General features: G+C 36.8%; 1 protein-coding gene across 7 annotated transcripts in view; it reads left to right on the forward strand.

The window, feature by feature from the left end:
• Nucleotides 1-20,740, forward strand: part of INPP4B (inositol polyphosphate-4-phosphatase type II B) — a 332,585-nt gene extending 311,845 nt beyond the window's left edge. For 4 of the 7 annotated variants that reach the window (XM_064651566.1, XM_064651565.1, XM_064651568.1 and 1 more), the window contains one exon: nt 13,995-15,378. In XM_064651566.1, the coding sequence (XP_064507636.1) occupies nt 13,995-14,169 (175 nt within the window). In that variant the 3' untranslated portion in view covers nt 14,170-15,378. Of the gene's footprint in view, nt 1-13,994; nt 15,379-15,420 lie in introns of those variants that run through there. The other 3 variants (XM_064651562.1, XM_064651563.1, XM_064651561.1) reach the window with 3 other exon arrangements.
• The last annotated feature ends 199 nt before the right edge of the window (nt 20,741-20,939 follow it).

The following is a 20,939-nucleotide window of genomic DNA, read 5'->3' on the forward strand; positions in this document are numbered from 1 at the left end:
GGTATAGCAAGACCATTTGGAGTTCAGCTCTTAGGTTTGAGTCAGAACTACCTAAATATATACCCAAAAGAAGAAAAGATGATCATTGTGACTATCACAATGAGATAATTTTAGGAAATAATGAGTTGATAAAGCAAAGAGACCGATCCTCTGAAACAAAGAATGATCAAAGAAATTAAAACCATTCTGAAAGCAAAACTCAAACGTGTTTTAGAATCCCAGCTGTGCAGTGCAGTGAGTACTGTGCTGGTAACATCCACCATCTGCCTCAAATTCTTTGAATTTGGACAAGTATGTCTTTTCTAAAATACTGGCTTGTGCTCCACATGTTTAATACACTCATGGACAAACAGGCTTTACCTGAAATAAATAATAAATAAAAGAGAAATAGCTCTAGCAAAGAACTACATCAGCAAACAGTGAGTGGAAATTTGCCATCAGAGGTCTCTGGTGAGCCCTCTCCCATCCCCTGCTCCAGGCAGTCCCAGCAGCTGTATGACAAGCACAGAATGGAATGCAGACCTTTATGGTGCTGTGATGGGTCCTTCCTGGCCGATCTGTTCGCCACTCACAGTCCACACCAAGAGTTAAATTGCAAACCACCCTCTCCCAGTGCATTCAGCTTTTCTAGGCGCAGCTGAGGTATCAAACCTTCCCAAATGTGGCTTTCTGTAGTGTGGATTTCACCCATCTCTGTGGTAACGTGCAACCAGATGGGATAATGAGCCCGCACTGAGGTAGCAGAAGTCAAAAGGCCTTTTTTCAGACAGGACCAATACCTGATATTACTGTGGGCTGCTTTATGCAAATACTACAGCTTCGTTATTACTGCACTACAAAATGCATTAGGCATTCTATTTCCATTGTAAATGAAGCAATGTGTTACCTCAATAGCTACTTTTGAAGCTCTCTGCAACCTAAAACAGAGATGTTAAAATTATTGGAACTAAATGAATCCCCTCTGAATTGTAATCCTTGAATAGAGTAGGAATTTTTAAAATTATTGTTATTAATTATTTAATAATTAATTTTTAATTATAAAGTTTATTAAATAAAATACATATTACAATGGAGAGAAAACAGTAAAGTGATCTTATATGGCAAAAATAAAAACTTGAAACTTGCTATCTATACTCCACTGGGTATGGAATGCCAAAAGAGAAGTAAAAGACATTTAATCTTGTTGCAAAGCTTAATGTTCTGTACCACATTGTAATGTAGCCCAAACCAGACAATTGCTTGCTCATAAATCTTTTTTTTGTTATTATTTTATTCACATTATAGAGAAAAATCAAGACTGGCCTTCAAAAATACTCTGTTGTCAAGTGAGCTTGAAAGTTTATGTTGTCAGCCATCATGTTCAACCATATTTATGGTGATGGAGAGAAAATCTGAGGCTTGTGTGGTTCATTTTTTAAGCAATGCAGTGGCAGTGCAAGTACAGGCTGGAGATCATAAAACTCTGTGAAGATGGGGGGAAAAAAACCATTGGGCAATTAGCCATTGGAGAATTTTTTTTCCAAAGCCTGTTGAATTCAGTGCAACACTTACACTCTTATAATCAAGCTGTTTCTATCATAAAACTTTAGATACCTATCGTATGAATGCCGAAATAAGGATTCATGTTCCCAGTACTCTCCTGGGGGGGATGGTCAACTGCCTGATTTAGAGGCTCTGAATCATCCTGTGGATGTTCTGTAGATGTGTGGAAAGCCTGGGCTGCTAAATTTGGCACCCAGTGACTTGCTGCTCTGGGTTAGGAAGTATAAGATGTGTTGCCTTTTGAAGGAGTTGGATCAGATCTTGGAAGTGTATTCTGTAGTTAACCTAGTGAACAGCTGAAGGTAAAATGAAGGGAGGAAGGCAAAACTTAGCACTACGAAGATTTTGCTGGCATAAACACACTACCTGTTCTGCTTTTAAACATAAACTTGTCACTAGACACTAATTGATTTTTTTTATCGTAAGGTCAAGGAAGCCAGAAGTTATTAAAACAAAGAAATGTATAGGAAGTTAAAAGGGCACTGGTAAATTGCTGTTTAAACTTCAGCTGCTACAATATATGGGCTGCTTGCTTTGTTTGTCTGCTTAGTTGGTATAATGCAATAACTACTGCATGCTTTGAAATAAAGGGTAAAAGTCTACTTTTGTTACTTTCCTTTTTTTTATATAGAGAGCAGTAGCCATTGAGCAGTGTAATTATAGTGCCCTTGCCCTAAATTTCTGTTTATTTTTGTTTATAAACTTTTTAATTTGATAGCTCTTCTGGACAAAGGTACTTCAATTTACATAATTTTGACAACACTGAATTCTGCAAATATTTAGCCATTTTAAGTAGATAGATATGTAGAAGTTGTTTTTTCAAAACCTGTTTCAGTAAATGTTGCTCTAATTTTTCCACCACTGTGAGTTGATGTATTTATTTTTGAAAAAGAACTTATTTATAGTCAGTATTTGTTAGTAACAATATGCAGCTAATTGTTTGAATGAATGGGATGAAGCTTTCTAAATAAAGTATGTCCTCTTTAGGGAAGCAAATGATTGGTAGAGAGCTCCTTCCTTGTCCTCAGGCTGTTTGTTACTCCTTCAGTTGTTAATTATTCTGTACTTAAGAAAACCATTATTTTTCCCCTGAAATTTCAATTATCTGTGAGCAATTCTACTTTAGGATGGATTATCATATTTTACATTTTCTACAGCGTTTCTGCACGTGTTTCATTACTTTGTACCATACCTGGGAAAATGTCATTTATTATTTCATGCACCAAAATATACTGTCTGCATTGATATACACACTTGTCTGACAAGTGCAGTTGCTGGTCTGCACTCACATGCCTTTAGTTTTGTTTGAGTCTCAGATCTGCCATCATTAAGGATTCACATGAGGAGCAAAAGCAAGGAAATTTAGTTCAGGGCATTTTTGCTACTTGTTTACTTTAATCACACTGTAAAAGACTAGGAAGGGTATCATTAACCATGTGGTACATAAACAGTCCCAAGCCAACACTCCCGTGTGTATATCAATGAGATAACAGGAGACACTTGTAGCTTGGCAGTGATAATTTTTTTTAAATTGCTTTTGCTGTTTAACTGCAGCTCTCGTGTTTTCTTGATTTTATTTAAGCTGGCAGCAGCAGAGCATTAATAGCATATTATAGAGTTTATTTTTAACAAACACAGAATTAAATGCTAATAAAAAGAGACAAGCATGATTCCAGAATGCTTCCCATGCATAGACTAGGATCCAATGAGATGATGTGAAGTTGATTTAGTTTTTAATAAAGGTTAATTGAGAGTAAAGCTATGAGAATGGTTGAGATCTTTTAAAAAAAGAACATTGAATACCTGTCCATATTTATTTGTGTTCCTGGAAGAGGATAATTTAAGCAGTTAAAAAGTCTTGGTCTCTGCTGCACTCTTACTGTGCTGTGCAATAAATGTATTCTAAAGAGGGAAATTGTTTAGTTACTAGAAGCCTGTAAGTGCTGTCCAACAGCCACAGAAATGCAGCATTAACTAAAAAACAAGGAGAGCAGCAGCCTGCTCAGACTTTTTTTTGTATGGTGGCTGTGCTTTTTCATAGTCCATTGGCCATGAGCAAGTCCTAGAGAGGACTGTGAGTGCTGACACTTCTTACCTACCTGGAAATGCAGTATCATTCCCAAGTTAACGTGGGATGAGTGTGGTTACAACATAATTGAAGGATATTGCCATTTATTAGATGTTAAAAAGGAAGCAGAATTCCTTATGGCCTGACATTCTAACAGGAATTTGGGAAGGATGAAATGTTTCTAATTAACAACCTGTGTGCACTGTAGATTTTCGTATGAGCCTCTGGCTCAAACACCTGAGGCATGTGAACAAGTGTTCCTGTTTTTCCTAGTGAAAACATGAGCAGAAACATGAGTGATACCAGGATATAATGTGAGTCAGACTTGACTGTGTTGAGAACTGCAATTCTTATAAAGAGAGTGTAAAATTGGAGGTGCTGAAATTGCCTGCAGCATAATCTCATTCAATGTTGTGTTCTAAGAACACTGAAGTTATTTCCAAAGACAGGGGGGTTCTGCAAAATTGGAGCAATGTTTATCTAAAATGGAAGCACCATGAAATGATGAAACAATGAAATGTTTCTTAAACTGTTTTCCTTCCAGCATGGAAGATAACTAGTGAACATAATAGAGTAGAAAAATGCACTGTAGACAGAGATAACTCTCCACCATCTCAGTGAGGGAAGATTTATACACTTGTTACCTTCTGTGTCTCATCCTGGGGAGGGAGGGAGGGAAGGAAGGAAGGAAGGAAGGAAGGAAATACTCCAATATTGCTACTGGCTTGCTGCTTCTTCAGGTTTTCCACAAAATCATGGAAGTTTCCAATTTTGTTTGGAAAAATGTTTTGTATTTTTCATAGTAAAACACCCTCTTTTCCCAATTACAGGCATTCTTAAAATAGCATGCCTTCTTCTTGCAAGTGATTGCTATTACTACCATTGGTGGAAAGCCCCACTGCTGTACTGCTTTGCAGTTGCATCAATAGCTTGCTGAACATATTCTTGGGAACATTTATACTTAGAATATCTGTGTCCCAGTGACTCCAAAGTTTAGGGAATTGGTGGACTTCTGTAGTTATTCCCAAGGCATTGTAGCGGTAACTCTGGTGAGAACATTTCCTCACCAGTGATTGTGTATTAGAGACAACACAGTCTAAAATACAGAGAAAAATGATAAAAAAGAGTAAAAATGGTATGTATCTGATTGTTCAATCCAGATCAGGAAGTAAATTGGCACTTGGCTCATCATTAAGTGATACTGACAGTGTAGTGAACTCCTCTCCTGTTCAGGGAGTCCTGACCATAGTTCATAGACCCTATTCTGAGAGCTGCACCTTTGATCTTTGGCAAACTGTGAATTACTGTGGCTGCACTGAGCAAAAACCATGTCCTTCAGTTCTTTCTAACAGTAAGAAAGATGTAGCATTATTATAGAGAGAAAAATATTTGCACCTGTGCTATAATTTATTTACTCCTTGCTGCTGGCAAAGACTTAATGATGCAGGAGGTAAACAGATGGCTTATTGAATCTTTAGTCTTTAGTGGTCTCAAATCTTCCAAAAGTCATTTTTTCCTGATATTAGGGGCAAAACAGTATGAGATTTCATCTCTTCACTCTCTCCATCAGTGCAGTCCTCTTTTTGCTTAAAAATTGACAGTCTGTGCTAATATTCTCTCTCTGAGATATGATGAACTTACTAAGAAATCTGCAGTAGCATTCAACTAAAAAATTTCTTTACAAATGTGAGTAGCCACAACAAACAAAGAGAAGAAGCTTGTATTCAAATATATTGATTATAAGATTTCAGCTTCAGTCCTCCTTGGTACTTGGGAAAGAGGAGTGCTTCCTCCTGAGAACAGGCTCCAAAAACTTTGGTGGTCTTCTAAATAGATACTAAAATAAAACAAGTAAAGACAAAACAGTCATATCTTTTCTCTTAATTTCCCATAGAAAGGGTTTGTTCCTCAAAGTCTCTACATACTACCCATTAACAGAATGCATTCAAGGCACTTCATAAGAATTTTAGCCAGTCTTGTCATTTGCTCGGAGGGAAGCATGGAAAACATGGTGTGTTTGGCATTCAAAAAGAATTTTGCTGGCATTTTGTAAGGTTCTCTTAAAATCAGTTTTCTAAAGAGAAGGTGGTTTATTGATTGGACTGTTGGGATGCAATCTCCAAGTTACTACAGTCTGCATCCCAATCAGTGCATTTTTGGATAGGTTGTTTTGGTTAGCTGCCTACCTAACCTAAGTAGGGCTGCATTTTTTGTTCCTGGTACCAGCTAAAATCAGATTTAGCTGCATTTTTTTTTGCGATTGGGGAATCTACATGTGCACTAATTCCCCTTGTATTAATATACCCATGTACTGCGTGTGGTACTGGTGCTCAAAGAACAGCTGGGATCGGAACAGATCAGATCTCAAGCCGTTAATGTGTTTTTAAAAAATTGTATGAGTGTGTTTTGAAAGTAAGTAATGAACTGGCATTATTTAATTGAAATGGAATAGTAGTTTTCAGGTCTTGCCTGTGGTTTATGACTCACACATTGCTTAATCCCATGAAGAGATTATGTGTATTGGTGTCATTAATCAGAAGCAGTCACATTCCTCCTTTTGTATATCTCAAGCTGAAGCTGCAGGTTAAAACCAATGAGTTACAGCATTCCAGTTTATAGTTACTGCTGTTCAACACCTTCCTCACTTAAAATGACCCAAATTACAAATTCGCCATAGATTAAGCAATCCTTTGTTTACACCAACAGTTCCCTGACCCTAATTTCATCATCCTACCCACAGATTTGAACATCTAAAAATTAATGTCAGATTTTAAACATCATTCTTCATGCATGACTGTTTACTTGTACAGCAAGCCCTTTCTGCCTCTTAAATCAGCTTTGCCACTTGTCCTCACCGTGGGGAAAAAGACTTAAAAAAAATCTTTGCCAAAAGAAAAGGGATGATTCATGAAGATTTTTTTTTTCATGGTCAACAGAGTGTATTTAAACCTGATTATTATGAAAGAGAGAATTTATCATGGGTTTCTGTTTCACTGTGCTGTGTGAGCTAAATGTATAATCACATCCTTAGTAAAAGTTCCTTGCTATGACAGAAACAGACTGGAAATCAATGTGACTCACTAGCCAATTATACTATACCATAACCTTATGGAAGGGAAATGTCATGGATATTCAGAATTTACCTGAAGGTAAAACCTATGGTTTCTAGTTTGGTTGTTTTCCTGCACAGAGACATAGATCATATTTGCTTTAATGTTGCTTGTACACTGGACAAGCCTTGCAGGAGAAGTTTGTCAGGAAAGATTTTGCAGTTTTGTCCTGAGAATTTCCCATATATATGTAATCCTAATACTTTATAGAAGAGTGTCTAGGAAGATTATTAGAACTGTATTTTTTGATAGAAAGAGAAACCTTTGTAGAATTGACGTGTAATACTGCACAGCACTATTGGTAAATAGCAAAACGAAACAGCAAATCCTTTGCTTGAAGTATAATAGAGGTTAAAATCATGTTTCCAAAACCGCTCAGCTCTGTTGATAGGTAAAGAATCTCTCCTGCAAACCCATCGCTTCTCAGTTCTGTAGCTAATCTCTCGCACAGTCAGGAGAATGACTTTGCAGGACTTGAAGCCTCTGCCCACACTTGTAAATTAAAAACCACTGGGGATAGATTCTAGAACATGATCTTAGGGATTTTACACAGTGAAATTGTTAAACATTTCCTGGCCTGATTTTGGCAGATTTTAGTGCACTCTCAGGTGGTTCCAGGACAATCTGGGAGTTGGCAGGACCAAGGGACTGTTCCCAGGTGATGGCATCTGGTTGTCCATTTTGGCAGATAAGGGGATGTAGGCACATAAAGTCAACTTGATTTTGCTGTTCAACTGCAGCGATGAGGAGTTGCTGAGGGTAGATTTAAACTGCTAATGTAGGTGTCTTAAACACACCGGTGATGAAAATGGATTCTGATTCTAACTGGATCTTATATATATATATAATGTTTTCACTATATGAATTTCATCAATGTTACTTTTTACCACATAGTTACTCTTAATGGTTGGGGGGGGGGGGGGAACATTCTTGCAGCCATTCTTTATCAGTCACAAAGGAAAATATTAATTCTTCTGTGATCTGCAGAGATTTCTGACGTGCTGGGATTAGCACTGGTGGAAATCTATCTTGTCAAATATGTTTTCATATTATGCATATGTTTTATGCATAGTAGATATAAACCTTGAAACTGCCTTTTCATGTATTCATCAGAACTAATTGTATGTTACAAAACATACAATATGTCTAAACACAGACAAACAGTAGGGGGTTTACTCTGTGGTAGACCAACAACTTTGTGACAGAATGAGCCAAACTGGAAATTTTTCTGGGTGGTTTTTTTTTTTATTTTCAGATCTGTCTGAAATGCTATCTAAACAAATTAAACATGTTTAACCTAGAGTTTAGTATTTCAGCATTTTTTCTTTGACTTTCTCTAATGTAGGACAATAATGAAACAGGAATTGCTTTCATAAACGAGAAGTCAAAATAGATTTCTCTTTGACCTTCCATCTTCTTGGTCTGAAACTATCAGGTACAATCTGATGTCCTGCACTGTTTTTTCCAGGAAATTTATTGTATGCCAAACAGTAATCAAGCACTAGCTATGTTCTCTAGTTTTGTTAAATAATAAAATGCCTAACTTGGGAACTATTTTTGTTATTTTTAACTGTAATCGTGTGAACAAACAAATGGTGCTCTAATGTTTTGTCATTGCTTACTAGTAAAGAATAGGTAAGCATGTGTTTTTGTGGCTTTTTTTTTTTGAAGTATGGATATTTTCCTATTTTATCTCAGAATTAATTTGATGTCTTACTCTTAATCTAGAGAAGACATACAATAAATTGTGAGTACCTGGTTCTATCTGGAAGACTTGACAACTTTCAGGAAAGAGCAGGATTTCAGGGAGATGTTTCCATAGGCCAACGCTGGAGTGATTTGTGCTGTTCTGTTGCCTGCAGGTGCAGGGTGTGCCTCTCTTTCACTTTCCCTGGGAAATCCCAAAACAGCTAAGATGATAAAATAGGCTGGAAATTTGCACTTTCATGGTTATTTTGTCTTCAAGGAGAACACATAAGTAAGTAGCAGAGGGAAAGAGCAACTGTGTAAATAGAATTTTGACTTGAGCATTCCTTCCAAAGAAACCCTATCTGTCAATGTGATCACGTAAGACAATAGGGTTTTCCTGGATGTGGTTGTGTGGCTGTAAGACCAAGTGTCTCCTTGCCTCTTACGAAATCCTACTGCAAGATAGTGTGTTTATTAATCTGTTGCTTCTTACTGAACCATTGTGGCCCGTCCATAGCAGTGCTTAAAATCTGTACCCTGTCCACAGCTGAGCCTCCAGTAACCCTGCTGTTTCTGGCCACCTCTTCAAAATGGACAGACTGAGAACCCATAGTAATAGTGGTATAGTTGTGAGCTCAAAAAACTGAGTTACTGTACATTAGCTGTTTTTCAAGATCTAGGTGTCATATCACTGTGACTACATCATGATTCTGCTCCTTGGTCAAAGTCAGTGGTCAAACCTCATGTTATATGATGTGCTTTCCTTTTTATTTCCTAAATAATCCACCAGGAAAGTAATGTGTTATAACCAAACAAGGGAAACAAGAAAGGAGTACGGAAATACAGGATGCCAAGCACAAGCTAAAAGAATAAGGAAAAAATTTGCAGTACAAAAGGTAAAACAGGAAGGGGGGGTGTTAGTATGACAATTTGATAAACAGATTACATTCTTTAGTTTGTTGGTATGTTTAAACAGGAGCTGTCTCCAAGTCACTGAATTCCTCAGTGTTCTTAGATCTGAGACTGCTCACTAGTTTCAGCAATAGTGGTTGTGTTTTTTGAACCAAGATTATAGGATCACATAAGCAGCAAAAATTGATTTCTAGCATTTTTTGCTTTATTTAATGCCGTGTAGATTTGAGGAAAAAATTGTGAGTTATTTTCAACAACATGCATCAGAAAAAGAATAATTCTAAAGCTTGTTGATATAGAAAATTTCTCTGCTGGTCCCCTTCCTATATCTTCCATTTTGAAATAACACAAAAACATTTTTTTTATTTTTTACAAATTGTTGGAGGTTTTATTGTATCAGCTTCATTTTTCAACATAAAATTTTGTTGCCCAATATTCCTTTGTATGTTTTATCCGAGCTCTGCTCTCATACAGAAATCCTTTAGGACTAGGCTGAGACCTGTTTATTTCCTTCTGAATCATGTTTTATTCTTCTAGATGTTATAGTCCAGCAGCTTCATAAAGGCTAGGAGATATTCACAAGGATCCCACCTTTTCTCTTTGGAAAAAGTTAAGGCTACCTTCTAGAACTGTAGTCCTGCACGTTAAAACAGTTGATTTTTCTCTGAAGCGTTTCACTGAATCGCAGTAACATGTAAAAATGTAGAAATAAAGCTGCTTTCACTCCAAAAACTTCTTTAGAGAAGCTGCTTTTTGAAAGTTATGGATTTGACTGTCTTGAAATGAAAACAATGGGTAAGTAAGCAAAGTTGTGTAGGATCGAGAACTGTTAAAACTCATTTCTATTTGAAGAAACATCTCTGCTGCTATTGTGGGATGGGATTCAAGAGAAGCCTCTCACTTTTGCTGTTTTCCTATGTCAGCACTGGGGTTTGACAAGGAAAGCCCAGCAGGCCTAGAAAGTGCTTGCTTGAATCTGTCTGCAAAAAAAGGAAAGTTCCCATGAAGCACACATGCAGTAGGACATGAATGCAGACTGAAGTCACCACTAGCACGTGGGATCCTTGTCAATAGAAAGCTGCCTATATATTCTACCTGAAGAACTGCTTTAGAACGCTTTACCTTTTCCTGTATCACTAATAGCTGGAGCTGGAAGAGTTCTAACAAGAGAAGCATAACCTAAAGTGTGAAAATGCACCTCTTCCAAAAGTCTTGTACAGGGATGTCAGTGTGACATAATCAAAAGCCAGAATGTGCCCTTGTACGTGTATTTGACTCTATAAGGACTTGAGAGGCTTTTTTCCTCACACCATTTTCATTGTCTCTGCTTCACTGCTTTGAGATTCAAACAATTTATCATCTGAATTTAAAACCAACAGAAAATACCTGCTGTTTTGCCTTTGTCTCATTTGATAGGCATGCAGCATTATCCCAATAGGAGTTTAAGATGATAAAACATGAAGTGAGATAGAAGGCAGGCTGAAATGGTTATATCATCATTAACTTAAAGCACCCTTGGCTTGTACGACGTATTTGTGCTGTGTTGTAATTCTCAAATGAACAATTTGAAAGTAAATGAATAAAAATAGTATGGTAGGCTAGAGGGGTGTTCGTGACTCCAGATGTTACAGACTTAGAAGCTTTCACTATTCCTCCTAAAATTATGTGTGTTTGTGAAATAAAGACTTGCTGCATATTTCGTGAATCTTCTCCCTTCCCTTTGGTGTGAGTTCAGAGCTATTAGAGTATGGTTTGTGATGGAGAGAACATCCAAAACTGTGGCTATAACTTCACACCCTAACATATAGAACTCTGTTCTGGTTGTGCTGTCTGTCAGAAGCCAAATCAATCCAGTGGGATTCACGCTGTTTGCAGTAAAACTTCCACAGGTTTTGATGAGCCAGGGGAAGCAACGTTGTGCTCCTGGCAGCTGGGTGTAGGGCCTTGCTTTGTTTAACTCTGTGCATTAGTCACTGGGGAGAACACTTTAGGAGGTGTCTTTGAAGACATTGTTACTGCAGTGCATTGAGAAATATTAGCAGAACTTAGCAAGGCATCTGACCATAATCAAATATTCCTCTTAAATTAAAAGCATGTTTAGCTATTCTGCTCAGCCTGTTCCTAGGTAGCTAATAATGGAGTTAGATCCTCTTGCTCTATTTTGAGCATGTCTTATTGAATCATGCATAGAATGATGTGACTAATTTGTGGAACAGAAGTCCCTGTGCATCAGCTGTTCACTGTCGTTTTCCTAGGGGGAAGATAGAACTTTTTATGTTAAGAAACACTGATCATTCTTTTCAGCATATCAAAAGAACAAATGTACTGTAGGCTTTTCTATTGAAAAAAAAATCATAGAACAAGTGGCTTTTATCTGTATTTCCATCATTACACCTGCGTAAATCTTACTGATGCTAATAGGATTTGTGGCAAGGTAGGTAGAAGACAGTCACGCTGTCAGTGAGATGTGGAGCACAACAGAACAAGGCACACCACAGAAGTAGGGGGGGTTCATCCCTGTAGGGGCAACCTGTAAGTGTGTAACTCAGCCTGCTCAGAATAAACCACTGGCTTGCAAAGCTGAGGCTCTCCAGATTGACATACCCAATGGTGGTTAATGCAGTGGTTGTGCAAACTTAGTGAATGCTCAACTTTATTGCTGCCTAGATGGATTTTTCCAGAGGGAAAAAGAGTTTGGTCTTTGCATCCTCTCTGCCGTAGGCACACATATGATGTCTGTAATGGAAGACACCCAGGGAACAAACCAAAAGCACCTGGACTCTGTGGTTGGGAAGGAAGGGATGGGACTGAGGCTTGAGCTAGAGCTCTCAGTTGTGGGCATGATGGGGGTAAGCTGAAACCAGCAGGCTTACCTTGAGGAGTAGAAAAGGGGTGAGTGCGCAGTGCAAAAGGATCAAAGAGGCAGATTTGTGGGATCCTGTAGAGATTATGAAGGAAAATCAGCAGGCAGCATGTTTTTAAAAGCACATAGAAATACATGATAAAGGAGAACGTTAACAGAGAGCAATACAACTGATCACAAATGGTAACATCATCACTGTGAGCAGAAGAGGAAAGAAGGTTCTGGGGGTGGACTCTAGGACAAAGGCATTGACTGAAGCAGTCTGATACAAAACACAGAATTATTTATTTCAGTGTTGACAAAGTCAGCATAACATGCAGTTAGATTAATTCCTTGACAGTTTCTGAGGGAATTTTGTCTACAATACAGTTTGAGTTTTGCCCAGGTTCTATCCACAAACACCTGAAATCTGCAGACCAAAAGCAGCAGACACACCACCACCAGTAATTGCTTTGACCTAGGGGCAAATAATAGGGATTTTTATGTTTTATTTTGCTATTTAAAATAGTATGTGTTATCCTCTTTGTTAGTGTAACATACAGGTTGAATGTTCAAAGCAAAGGATGAAATTAAGAAATTATTACAGGAGGTTTGCTTAAAAAGGAAATTGTAAATGCAGTTCTTGTACCTCTCTTGCTATCCAAACTCAAGGAACTCAACGTTGCCTTGTAATACACAAGTCAGCAAAGCAGGCTTTCTGTAAGATGAAGTAACTGCTGCTGTTTTCAATATACCCTTCTTATTTTACCTGGGACTGTGAGATATTATCTTTACTTTCCTACGGCCTCTTTATGTCTGGCAGCATTTTCTTTCTTGAAAAAAAGAGCATACCTGGGACATGTGCTTCTGGAAAAGCACTGTGTGGTAATCTTATATATTTTGATCTTCTCAGGTCCACAGAGAAAAATGGCAAAGTTATCTTTTCATCACAGGATATTCATAGCAAATGAAAAACAAAGATCTTACCAGTCTTTACTGCCCAAAGGAAGTCTATAAGCAGGACTCCTGAGTGTATGCAAGTACTGTTCAGAGGCACTGAGGTGGTGTAGTTGAAGTATGTGTAATTCTACTTGTAGAGAAGCTGCCAAGACTACAGTAGAAAAGATTGGCAGTGAAAGTATCCCTGCTGCTCTGGTAGGACAGTGACAGCACAACTTTGCTGTAAGCAGATTAGTTTCTCCCTGACTTGACTGAAGAGGTTACAAGTTAATTTACCCACAGGAATGTAAGTGCAGGCCTTTAAATGAAAAGAGCTGCTGTTGACTTCAGAACAGAGTCACCAGCACTGATGAATTTTTGAAGTCAATTTAAAACGATTTTAGAATAGCTGTTCATTCTTTCAAAGGAGAGTGTGTGCCCTTTTTATTTCTGCCAAAAAACTTCCTAACAGATAATGAAGCAGGACTGAAAAGCCTGTGAACACCACGGAGACACTATTTTTTGCATTGTGGCATATTCATGATCTTTTTTTCTTTGCTTCCTTAACTTTTGTTTTTTTCCAACTTCCTAATTTCATTTCTGTTTGGTGTGTGTGTTCATTTTAGTGATAGTATAGTTCATCTCAAGTTATTTAATGTTAACTTGTGAATACTACTCTGAGGCTCCTAGCAGACTTAATATCATATTAGCCACCTAGTCATCATGCTTCCTGTGTCAGCTGGAGAACAAAATAAATATGTTGGAAGTACTTAGCATAAACCTATTTCTTCAAAATGGCTATGTAGTTTCACTTTGTCAAAATACCTACGTGTTGGCTTTCTTTGCTGTTTAAATGCTGTTCTATCTGTTCCTAACTTCCCCTGTTTAACAGCAGACAAACCCAGGGAGCACTGAATGAATCGGATGATCCCGAAACAGGCTGTCTAACTGATAACAAGCCAACTTCTCGACACTTCTATCCTGTCGCCTTGCTGCTTGTCAGCTCACACTTGCTGGTTGTGTGGCTTATTTTAAGTCTTGCTTTGCTATTAGCCAAATATCAATAAACTTCACTTGTGTTCCTTTCTTTTCTACAAACAGCAACAAACTAACTTTAGAAAGAGGAATTATGTTGTTAATATTTCTACAATCTCAGACCCCAAGGATTCATCTTTAAGATGCAAATGTCTGAAATGTACTGTGTTTTCGTTCTTTTTTTTTCTTAACTCTAAGAAGTATACTATGCATTGAGTGAATTGGTTTGCTCTTTCTGTTCATGGTAAAGCTTTCCCACTGTAATTAGCGCAAAGAAAGCGCACTTACGATGCCGTCACTGTATAGAATATGTGGAATCCTGAATGCTTGAACCCCTCTTTCCAGAGTAATTAGTCTGACAAAAAAAAAAAAAATATTAAAAGTGAATTTGCACAACACAAACTAACCCCTAGACAAATATGGCAGGGCAGTGGTTTGTGAGACTTAACTTTCATTGTGTTTTTTTTGTCGTTACTAGCTGATGGGATTGGTTTTGTTCAATGAATGATTATTACTTTGCCACAACTAACCCCTTTCTGTAGAGTAACTAAATGGAATAGCATCGGTTTTGTTTTGTAATGAAATTAACCTGTTTGTAATTGTTGCTTTAGTTGCTTTTGCTTTCGAGACACTTTTATATTCTTTTTAACAAAGTCCTGTTTATGTCTTGATGCACCACTTTGGCACTTGTGACTTTTGTACTGTATGTGAACGAACATCCTTCCTTTATAAAACAGAGAGGTGGATTTGGCTGTTTGAGAAGCCATTCTCTCTTTTTTTTTTCTTTTTTTCATTGCAAAGCTGAACATACAGGAAATGAAACAGAGATGAAACTTTCCTTCTCAAATCTCTAGGGCCAGACTTAATAAAATGCCTTATTCCTAGAATGCGCATTTTTAGGGCAATGTATTCTCGCACATATATAGCAAACAAATTGAAAAAAAAAGTATGAAAAGATTTAAAAGTCAAATATATTTCTGGAATTAGAACAAAATGTATCATTAAAGTATTTAATTTTTTTTTTACTAAACTTTAAACCTCAAGGGCAAATATATTAGGGGGGATGGAAAATCTTATCACCTATTTCTGAGGGCAATAACTGTACTGGGCCTGGCCTTGGATTTAATTTTGTAAGATGTATCATCACTTGTGGAAAACAAAAATGTAGAGTTGAATCTTTGTTATTTTTACTTCAACTGTTGCTGAAACTCTGCAATGAACAAATAAAGCATATTTATTTATTCTGTGTTTCATGAAGTTGTACTTTTTCCCCCTTTCACTAGAGAAGGATGCCGCATAGAGAATGTACTGAAGAATGTCAAATGCAGAAAGTATGCATTCAACATGATACAGCTGATGGCTTTCCCAAAGTACTACAGACCTCCAGAAGGGACATATGGAAAAGCTGACACCTAAGTTTAACAAAAGTGTAATCAGGAACATACATCATGCTAATTAGTGAATATAACAACCGTTGTTTATGACGTATTAATTGGCAATGTATAACCAGTTGAGGTGTTATTTTTACCAGGTTTTATCATTTTACATTAAAATAACTCTGGTTAGTCGATATGAACTAAAATACCATGAAAAAGCAATGGACTGGATATTCTCAAAATCAAATATATTCAACTTATCTTTGTGAAGCTGAAGCTCAACATGACTCATAAGCCAGCTGGAAATAGTTTTTTGGGTCGTTTGATGAGGATTAAAAAAGGGAAATGGCATTTGCTCTAGGAACTGAGGTTAGCAATCTGGAAGGTGGCATTCTGACTCCAAACCAAAACCTGATATTTGATTTAAGGGGTCTCTTACTGCTGGAAATGGTGTTTTCTGGAACCAGCAGAGCACTGAGGTCTTGATCACTAATTAAATCCTTCACAGAAATGTTTATGAAAGATGCTAATGCTAATATCTGGGATAAATATAATTTTGGTAATTACATTTAGCTTCTTTACATAATATGTTTTTAGTAATTGCAGCCTGTAATTTCAGTAATTCCATTCTGATTCCCTGCAGTTCATTTGGATGTGTCATTCTTGGCTTTCTGTACCACAGCCAAATTCCACTTATTTCACTTTCAGATAAATCACACTGAAATCAAGGGGATTCATTCTACAAGTAAGGTGACCTGAATTTGACCTCCCATTTACTGTAAACCCTTAAAAGTAAATTTGCTTTAGTAGTAGGGAAAATTAGTTGTATATACAGGAGTTAATATATCTTTAGGCTATAAAAACGTATGTTATCACAGAGCCTAAAATAAATTTTATAGTTATGAGTAAACTCCTGTATTAGGACTAGTTAACCACTGCAGATGATTTATATCAGATTTGTAATGCTGCAGGTAGACACTCTAGGATGAAGAACCATCAGCTTTAAAAATTAGTGTTAATGCTCTGCCAGTTTGTGTTAGTCCTGAAATTTGTCTTGCAAAGAACATGTGTTTTCTAATTGTATCTATTTATTACCTTCTTCAGACTCCCAGAGAGAAATACAACTTAAAACGCCTAAGTATTCACTGACCCTAAGTATAACTGACCCTTATGTCATTACATTAATTTTCATATCTAAAGCAGAAGTATGAGAAATTTATCTTAATGTAACTGCCCTGGGAATTTGAGCATCTGTAGGAAATTGTAATTGCCATGGATAAAGAAGTTAATGTTTCCTTACTCCTATGGAAGTCAAAGAAATCTTGATAAACCATGACTTATAATTTGTTCTTTTTAATCCATTAATACCCATTACTAGGTATAAATCTGTAACTGTAGTAGTAAGAATTTAAGAGCTCATTTCTGCAAATTCTGTTTGGGTGATCACTTGGAAATGATCTATCATATAGCTAAGATTAAATCCATCTTGTATATTTGCAAGATTAAGCTTTGGGGCTTCTAGGAAAACATCTGAAAGAGATCCTTGTTCTACTAATTAATGACTTCAGTGGAGCCAGAAATTCACCTATACAATATATTAACTAATTGGAACTTTTCTTATCAAAGTAAAGTAGGCAATGTAAATAGTGTTTTGTTGCATTAGTTTTTTATTTCTATTATATAATGTGCTGTCACTAGTTACTTCCTTGTTCTCATAATGTATTACTTCAATATATGTCAGAAGAGTTGGCATTGCATCACAGATAAGCTCAGACAGATAAGAACATAACACCTTGATTTTTTTTCTTGTCATGTACCAGTACAAGTGGGCAATACTTATTGGATGGCTGGATGTGTGCATAAATTAGTGTTTGGGCCTTTAACTATAACTTAGCTGATCTGTACAAAACTTCTTTGTGGATTTATGGAATGTAAACCTTCCGAGGAAAGTCATGTTTTGTTCTGTCAGGTTGTCTCACTAGCCCTCACTATCTGCATGTTTATTATTAGCTTAAAAAGCCCTGCATGGGCAGTTTAGAGATAGGGATAAATTCCTCGTACATCTCTGAAGCAACCCCACAGGTGTACAGTAGAAAATGCCAGCCTTCCCACAGAAATTCTGATACAACCTGTCAAAGTCTGCGTGGGGATGGTATTTACTGGTTGGTACTATGGGTATCTTTATCTGAGTCCCGTGGGCATTTTGTTAAGTTCAAAATATGAAATTATCTAGATTTTCTTATCGGGAAAATAATCTTTCAAGATTTTGCCTCAGCATTTTAATCCTACTTGGGTTCTAAATTGTCCCCTACCATGTTACTTTTTGTCTTGAACATGTTTTTCACATTGAAGCCACGTTTTTGGTGAGGAAGAAGAAAAATGGGCACTGACTGGCTGTTTTAACAGCCACTCACAGTATGTTCTTTTGAAAAGAAATAATCTCTCATTTCCTAAAAATAATTAAGGAAAAAAACCCCTAAACTCACATCAGTGGGCTGCAGTGAAACTTGACTGTGCTTGGGCCATTACAGAAGAGTAGGGGTGAGTTTTGTGCTAAGTAAGACTGAAAACTTTCACTCAAATTTTTTGATTAGAACATCTTATTGTAGGTCACGAGACCCTTGTAAAACGTGTTGACGTGGTTCCAACACTTCTGGAAGAGCCTTATTGCCTCAGTAATGAAACAGGCTCAAAAGTTTTGTTGTTTTGCTGTAGCCTGCTGATGCAGTCCATGAAGACAAGGGCTGTGCCATCAGCTGAGATTTCAGCTGATCATGGATTCAAAATTATTGGGTTCTCTGGTTTGCCTTTTATGAAGAATCAAAGGGAAGTTTGCTGCAGGTTGATAGTTACGTGGCTTGGAGCATTAGTTACATTACTCTTTGTAGCAGCTGCTTCAAGCCTGGGGCCTCAAACACAGTCTTGTAGCTCACTGTGGATATCAGAGGAGTAAAATTAAACAAACTAGTTTTTATAAGCAAACTACATTATTTGTTTTGCAAAGGGTTAAGGTAAGCATACTGATTTTGGTGGTGGCAGATATGTTCCATATCTGCTCTCTTAAAACATTTGAGAGAGTTTGTAAGGTACCTTACCTTACCTTTATACCTTGCCTTTTGTAAGGTATAAAATAATCTGCTTTGAGGGGAGAGCAGTTCTCAAGGGCTAAAAGATAAAAATTCAGAGATATGTCTGGCATCTAAAGCCAAATCTTGTCTTACTCACAGAAGATATTATTTGTAGAAATAAGGTCATCAGGATATGTCTTGAGAAATCCTGAAATAAGGGCTTATAGCTTTGAATATCTGTACAATGCATTACATGCTTATATGGGAGTTTTGTACCACAGACTAGTGTCTAACTTGAGAGCTAGTATAAAATGCCTAAAAAGTAAGGAAAGTTAAATAATTTTTTCTCAGAGATGATTGTAATATTGTCATAATACATGACATGCAGAGGCCTGACATTATTAGGCAGGCAGGTCTTTTTTTGTGAAGTCTTCTTTTGGGGAATTTAAAACACGTTCTTGTTAATGTTTATACTTCAGCTTTTATGGAGCAATTAGGAAACAGAAATTTTTAATTATGTTATCTGATTTTTGTCTATGTGAAGTTGTGTATTTTGATGGAGTACTAGCAATGTCTGTGGTATATAGATCAAATAATTTAGGAGGACAGCTGAAACAAAATACTAACTGAGAAAGAGCCTTAATGAAGTCCTTTGCAACGTTAATTTTTGTACTGTCTGAATTTCGCCGTTACATAAGTGAAATAAGGAAATTAACAAACTTTCTGTGTCTCAATCAATCACTCCTGATGAAAATTCACTTATTTGCAATGGAATAAATTGTAATGGTATTCTAAATCTCCACTAGTAATTTAGGTATAAAGAAGTGCAACACATCATTTTGAAGCCCACTGTATAATATGCCTATTAAGAGTTTCAAGAAAAACTTACTTTTATTTCTAGATCAAACACAAGTTCATGAAATCCTATGGTCCATTTATAAAAAGCAGAAAATGCAGTGAACATCAACTGGTGTAATAAAAAAAGCAATTGCATTAAAAACTGCAGCACAATTACTTGTATGAATTCATGTATGTAATCAGTTAGTAGTCTTAAACATATATTCTGTCAGTTGGCTATATTGTAAACTTGAAACCATTGATATCTATGCTCTTTTTTTTATTGTAAAGAAGTGTACTGTATAGGCAATGCCATGAGACATGAATTTGCTTCTTGCTTTTCACTTCCTTTCAGCTTAAAAGCAGGTGTTTACAATGGAAATGCTTTAAAATAATTCGCTGCTCTTTAAAACACAGACTTACCTTGTAAATGGCATGTTTACCAAAAAACCACACAAATGCTTTTTTACAGGAAAGAAAAAAAAAAAAAAAGAAAGAGAAAAAAAAAATCCCAGACTTCAGTCTCTAGAACATTGCTTTTTTTTCCCTTAGTCATGCAACACATTGATTGTTGCGTTGCCAGAGCATTCAGCTTTCACTCTGCAGCACTCAAACATTTATTTGCTCTTTCTCTCATAGCATCTGCTGAATAAGTAATATAACAGCCATGGATTTCAGCATGATACTCACGATTCAACATTTAAAAACTCGCATTTGCTCAGATATGAGACTTAATACTTCAGGGTAAATAAAATAGAAGTCACTTGTGAGCCAATATGTTTGTATTCCAAAGAGCTGAAGCACAAAACACAGGGATTGTGTGCTGACTGGGAGAAAGAGTGACAGGAGGAATCTGACTGTGATAAGAGAGGCCCTGGATCTGCAGGGTTTGGAGTGGTGAGATTTGAACCATTCTGTTCTTACTTAAATCTCTAACTGTTGGCAGTGGTGTTTGGTTACTCTTTCCATGCATGCAAAATACTTTAAAAGTTTTCAGCATTTCTGTTCTGTTTATGAATAGTCTGACTTTAAAATTTCTAGAATCCCAAATTACTTTGGTACTTGTTTTCCTTTTGTGTAGCTGTCCCTTGTAATGTTCCTGTCTTACATTCTGGAGCACACAGGGCTATGTATAAGTAACATTAACAGGGCTTCAGTCTGTGTTTGTTCAGAGAAATGAAGCACAATGATAGCAATTCAATGCTTTTTATATTTCAGAATTTATCATTTTTGTTTCATTGCTGTCTGTAAGCCATGTCCATTGAACACTGTGTATATATTTTTATTTAAATAAATGTAATGTTTATTTTTTATGTTTCTGACTTTTTTGTTTGTTACTCATTTTTCATTTTCATTATGGTGGTGTTGCCCAGAGGGCATATTGTGCATGTCAATGAGGGTGGGTTTCCTCCCACATGAGTCGGTGGAAGCCCACTCACAGGTCTTGTTCACTGCTAGGAGCAAGTATTTAAGAAAAGTTCAAAGATACAACAGTTTAAAGCCTGCAATGGCCAAAAATTA

Source organism: Pseudopipra pipra, chromosome 4 (genome assembly GCF_036250125.1).
Source record: "Pseudopipra pipra isolate bDixPip1 chromosome 4, bDixPip1.hap1, whole genome shotgun sequence".
Taxonomy (NCBI): Eukaryota; Metazoa; Chordata; class Aves; order Passeriformes; family Pipridae; genus Pseudopipra; species Pseudopipra pipra.